Source organism: Punica granatum, chromosome 8 (genome assembly GCF_007655135.1).
Source record: "Punica granatum isolate Tunisia-2019 chromosome 8, ASM765513v2, whole genome shotgun sequence".
Classification (NCBI taxonomy): domain Eukaryota; kingdom Viridiplantae; phylum Streptophyta; class Magnoliopsida; order Myrtales; family Lythraceae; genus Punica; species Punica granatum.
The window spans coordinates 9466297-9472886 of record NC_045134.1 but is presented as its reverse complement, the minus strand read 5'-3'; the positions used below and the strand labels follow the sequence as shown (position 1 = coordinate 9472886).

Here is a 6590-nt window from a genome sequence, read left to right as displayed (position 1 = left end):
ACAGGTTCGATATTCAAGGGACTAACCGTGCTCATTTACTAGATATTTACAATTTCTATTTCAATATAATAGACCCATTGACCTCCCTTTATAATCGAAAAAATACATAAAATGTACTTTTCCCTTTATTTTCTGTTTTTACATTGTATTTGATATATAGTTGTGTTTCCACGTACGTACATATATAGTAATGACCTCTCAATTTAGAATCATATCCCTCGCATACTATTATATAAGAGAATTCCTGATGTTGTATCTCTATATTTTCTAATTTTGAATTTAATTATAAACATAATTCTTTATTATTTTGCCACACTTCAGAAAAACAAAAATAAAAAGTTGAAAATCCACGTCTATCGCTTTGAAGCAACTCCACATCCGCATTTACTTTCTTTTATTTTCCTATTATGAAAACTGACTTTAAAATTTTATTAATTTATTTATAGTGAATAAAAACTAACTATAGACAAAATATAATATTGTTTTACACGTACTTATGCAATATTTTAAATATTTTCTAACCATATTATATGTTTGTATATATAAGCGCTATGCACGGGTAGCTTTGTGTTACATATTTAAATTATTTAAATATGTATACATGGACCTTACAAACCCAAGATTCCTGTTTCAACATCAGTTATACTTCCACCGAAAAAAAAAAACAGTTGTACTTCCGTAAAAGTAGCAAATTTGAAATTTTTTCGGTTCACTTGCTTCATATATAAAAGCTGAAGCTCATTTGGGCCAGAAAAATTGAGTGTATATATAAAAACTGAAGGCTGATTTGATTGTCTTCGTTGAAACTCTTAATGCCCCTATTAATTTTAGATTTCTGTTTACTAGACCACGAGGTTTCCTGGTGACAAAAACCGAAAAACTCATTTTCATTCAGAAAAAAGAAATCAACGCAACAGCCATATCTTGTCTCACGATTAATCTTTTTCCCTCTTTTGAGTAATAGTTGTCTCACGATTAATTGTTATGGTCGAGTCTTCCAATACTTGTTGGTACTCTCCATCGGCCAGTAATGATATTACCCACACACACATATACATATATGAGCATGTGGGCTTTGTTTATCGTGTAGGAAATCTAATCCTCAATATTGCAATTTTACCAAAACTCACAGAATCAATTAATTAGGGACTTTACTGCTGACTCAAAAATAATTAAAGATTTCGAATTTCATTTCATACCCTTTTATTTTCAATTCTGAATTAAGAAGTTTCGGATTTTAGTGCAACTCCTCGTACCCTTTATTTCGCTCTATCTATTCTTGCATTAGGTCGATATGCAGGAATCTTCGTTATTATTGAAAATTATTAACCAGTTAATGAAGCTCCACGACAGTTCATATGCAAGAAACGAATGGAATCTTTTCACATTGATTTTTCATAATTAAGTCCATTTATACAGATAGGGAAGAGGGGCCCATTTATACGTAATGGGAAGGGGGCTCAGTGGAAACACATACAACACGAGGAGGTGGATGCTGGTCTTTGTCCGATATTACAGTCAATAGCCAAAGCTACCAAACTCGGCCGGCGGGTGTCAATTATCGAATTGACAATATTTTATGAACATGGGGCCTGTTTCCCATGCTTTTTTTTTCCAATAAAAATTATAACACTTTTATATTATTATTAAAATTATGATGAATTACCACCGAAAAAAAAATTATGAGGAATTTTATGCATATAATTAACAAACATCCATCTCGGCGAGATATTCCCGCACAATATATAATTTCTCCAAATTATGCTCTCAATCGTTTCCTCCTCTTTTTGTTAATTTTCGAAAGTAGGTCCATTTCGACATTCTTGAGTTTGAACTATCTATTGACTTACTTGCTTTTGCACACCGACATAAATATCTCAAAAAGAAAAAGAGAGATTCTCGTAAAGGGCATACTTATACTTACTGGCTATTGCAATATACCTAAGTTTATGGCATGGCAAATGTGCCCGGTTGAGTTAATTTACTACATAGGCCGACGCACGAAATGACTTTAATTACCATTGATTACCCATTCTCGTAATAATAAGGGAATTTGTTTTTATGTAAAAATGAAATTTGTTTTTTTTTTAATTTCGAATAAGGGGAGATCGAGGGAGCTGCGTGGGTCAACATTGTTATGCTGATGGTGCAGAAGGAAGTCCAAATAGTGAAGCTTTTTGCTTTTTCTTATCATTAATTATTATGAGATTATAAGCCGCTCTTATTTGACTGACCCACCAACAACTGACCCTCCATGCCATCAAAATTCTATTTTGAGCAAAAAAAATATATTATATTATAAATTAAACTTATTAAATTCTCTCAAATTATCAATTAAACGAAGAAATTAACCCTTTTCAGAAGGGAAAAAAATATAAAAGGTAGTACATGCGTGTGAACGATTGAATAAATACAATATAAATCCCCTTATGAACTTGACTTTGTTTTTGTAAGGGCTGAAGATTTGCTCCACGAATTAAGAGGAAAAGATACGTTGGGTAATAAAGTTTAATTTTATTTAACTTTATTTTTTTTTTATTTTTTTCTCAATTCAATAAAAAAATCATTATTTTTTTATCTTTTTTCTTTAAATTCTCTATCATATTTTTTATCTATTATTTAAATTAATTTTTTAATATTAAATTCTTTCAATTATTCAATATTTTTTCATCAATTTCAATATTTTTTCTCAATTCAATACCTTTTTATTTTCTTCTTGAAATTCTCTTACATATTTTTCTTAACTATACTTTTATTTTCATCTTCTCAAATCAAAATAAATTAAATTAAATGAAACTTTAATTTTGTTATCAAACGTTATGTATGCATCTGAAAAGTCGAGATCAACATTTTGCATGTGGTGAATGAATAATTGCCAAGAGAATTTGAAGCACCAAACAAATCATTTAAAGCTCCCAAAATAACTAAGTTCATCAGACAGTAAAAATCGATGGCGTGTCAAGTTCTGTAAATGAAAATTTGTCATAAAATTCCCAAAACCCTATTCATCAAAAACAGAAACTACTCGTAAATTAACTCGGATGACATACGAATTTATCCTTTATACTCGTGACCTTAAGTGCGAGCCTTGGAGACCGTATGTGATCCAACTCTCATTAGACCCGATCTTCCATGCGCAAGAATTAATAATCAAAATGTAAAAGATCTCAGATCGGTCTCTTCCAGCTAGCAACCCAGGAAAAAAAGAAAAAGGAGTCAAAAAAAATAATTATCCATATTTTAAAACTCAATTAATTATATGCACAGCCAAGTTGACATTATTAAATAAAGTACTTTTAGGCACGCACTTTGATATTCGAATGCATAGTAGTCTTAAGTTAACTCAAATCGAGTCAAGTATGCTCATAAATGGGATAGAACTCTGTCAGTATGAATTTTTTTCAATTAAAATACTCAAATTTAATATTTTATTTAAAAAAAATAAGGTCGAATTATTTGAATAAATCTATATTGATTTTTTTGGGTCATAAACGAGTAACCCATATTCATTATGTAGCAGTATTTTTTGGCCGTCAATGAATGATGATATATGCCGTCTTCTGGCTCTTTTGGCGACCCATAAAATACTGGTCTCCCTCTCCCTATAAAATCCCTCAAGAACTCCCCATTTGCTACTCATCTTCTACCACCCAAACTCACTACAATGGAGCCAAACTTCTACCTCTCCCTCCTCCTGCTCTTCGTCTCCTTCGTTTCGATCTCCCTCTTCGTCGTCTTCTACAAGCACCGCTCGAGCTTCAGCGGCCCGAACCTACCACCAGGCGATGCAGGGCTCCCGTACGTCGGGGAGAGCCTCCAGTTCCTGTCGACTGGGTGGAAGGGCCACCCTGAAAAGTTCATCTTCGACCGCATCTCTAAGTACTCCTCCCATGTCTTCAAGACGTCCCTCCTAGGCGAGCCTGCTGCCGTCTTCTGCGGGGCGGCTGGCAACAGGTTCCTCTTCTCGAACGAGAACAAGCTTGTCCAGGCATGGTGGCCCAACTCCGTCAACAAGGTCTTCCCGTCGTCGCTCCAGACGTCGTCCAAGGAGGAGGCCAAGAAGATGCGGAAGATGCTCCCTCAGTTCCTCAAACCCGAAGCCCTCCAAAGGTATGAACCGATGAAAGCGGTCTTAGGCTCTTAATGACTTTTAATAGATATCAGACAGGACCTACGCTGATGATTGGTGAAAACGGTTTCTGAATTATAATTTTACATCTACATGTGTCTGTTCTCATTGAAATGTAATGTTTATGATATACTTATAGCATAGCGCTTACTAAAGAAATTAACATAATGATGATATAACGCGTCAAGGGGGTTTCTGATTTGTAATTCGTGTTACCTATGATAGGCGTACATCTAAAATTACTTCTTTTGTTCAACAGGTATATCGGGATCATGGACACGATAGCGCAGAGGCACTTTGATATGGGGTGGGAGAACAAGGACGAGGTGGTCGTGTTCCCGCTTGCTAAGAGGTACACCTTCTGGCTCGCGTGCAGGCTGTTCATTAGCGTGGAGGACCCGAACCATGTCGCGAGGTTTGCTGATCCCTTCAACCTCATAGCATCCGGAATCATCTCCATCCCCATCGACCTGCCCGGGACCCCATTCAATCGGGCAATCAAGGCCTCCAACTTCATTAGGAAGGAGCTTGGCGCCATCATCAAGCAGAGGAAGATCGACCTAGCAGAAGGGAAGGCCACCCCTACCCAGGACATACTGTCACACATGCTCTTGGCCACTGATGAGGACGGGAAGCACATGAACGAGTTGGACATCGCCGATAAGATCCTCGGGCTATTAATCGGAGGCCATGACACTGCTAGCGCCGCCTGCACGTTCATTGTCAAGTACCTCGCCGAGCTCCCTCACATCTATAACGAAGTCTACAAGGGTAATCTTCGGTTTGACATATCTTTTATATATGTATAGACTTATCGATAAACATTATTTTGTGCTTATCTATGTATACTGATTTAGTTATCTAAAACGATTTCGTAATGTTGCAGAGCAAATGGAGATCGCGAAGTCGAAAGCACCGGGCGAGCTACTAAACTGGGATGATATCCAGAAGATGAAATACTCGTGGAACGTTGCCTGTGAAGTCATGAGGCTGGCACCGCCTCTTCAGGGCGCCTTCCGGGAAGCCATGACCGACTTCATCTTCAACGGCTTCTCCATTCCGAAGGGCTGGAAGATCTACTGGAGCGCAAACTCAACCCACAAGAGCGCAGACTACTTCCCCCAGCCGGAGAAGTTTGACCCAACCCGGTTCGAGGGGAGTGGTCCCGCCCCATACACATTTGTGCCCTTCGGAGGCGGGCCGAGGATGTGCCCCGGGAAGGAGTACGCACGCCTGGAGATACTGGTCTTCATGCACAACCTCGTGAAGAGATTCAGGTGGGAGAAGCTTATCCCGGACGAGAAGATCGTTGTGGACCCCATGCCGATGCCCGCGAAAGGCCTCCCAGTTCGCCTCCACCCTCACAAGGCTTAATATATACGATCGATCCGGTCTCATGCCGCTTGGTCCTGCAGCTTAACTAATGCCACACACGACACTCCCCACACGATATGTACAATTATAATTTCTTGATTTCTTTCGCCTTCGTCCTCTGTCATGTATTTTACTCCTTTATCCTGCTGTAATTGATCGTAAAATCCGCAAAATTACAGTGTAATATTGTTTAATAACAGAGTCGAAGAAGTTACATTTGCCTCTGACCTTTCCGATAGTCAAGCCAATAGTCAATCAAGATCTCAAGTGCAAATAATTCGGTTATAAGAAAACTTATGAATTTTATACAATAAAATAATAATTTTAAATAACTAATAAATAAATACAGATAATTTCATGGCGAATATCAAACTTAAAATATTTTGATTATCAAGCGAAAGTATGCAATTACGCTGTCCGCTCTTTGATTATTAGCTAGGGACATCCTGCGCGCGACTTTCACTTTTGTTTGCTGTGCGTATTACAGGTGTGGTAACACTGTAACATTACTCTGACTCTCTGAGAGCCGGCCTCCACCTACGACTACTTCACTGCACGGAAATGATGGGGACGTTTGGTTTCAGAGTTAAAGTAACTTTGATTTTTACTTTGATTTTGATTGTGAAAAAAGACAAATGAGATTGTATTATAAATTTGACTTAAAAAACGTGTGTTTTTATTTTGTAGTGGGTAGAGTTAAAATCAAAATCATGATTCTAAAATTTGATCATGAAACCAAACAGGCCTGAAAATTCTAATATGGACTTTGGGTCCCACACCGCGGTCCCCGCACACCCTCCTTCCCTTTTCTTTTTATTTTTTAATTTTTATTTCAGAAAATAAAAAACAAACTTGTTGCAAAAATATCTGAATTTTTAAGATAATGTCATTTTAATAACAAAAAAAAATGGTTTGGCCAACGTTTTTTGCATTGGCCCGGGCCTGATTTTGGCGACGTAATCGGTGTTGCCCTAGGCACAGTTTTGGCCATCATTTATTGCATTGTTCTAGGTAGGGTTTTGGCCGACTCTTAGGAAACGTCGGCTTAGGATGGTTTTTGTAGACGTTTTTTAAAAAGCGTCGGGAT

General features: G+C 37.4%; 1 protein-coding gene across 1 annotated transcript; it reads left to right on the top strand.

Annotated features, from left to right (window-relative positions):
• Positions 1-3583: 3583 nt before the first annotated feature.
• Positions 3584-5730, top strand: LOC116188701 (beta-amyrin 28-monooxygenase; the record flags this gene model as incomplete). Its single annotated transcript, XM_031518186.1, has 3 exons — positions 3584-4110; positions 4389-4900; positions 5016-5730. Coding segments are annotated over 3 exons (1527 nt in total), but the record flags the coding sequence as incomplete, so codon positions are not given.
• Between the last annotated feature and the right edge of the window lie 860 nt (positions 5731-6590).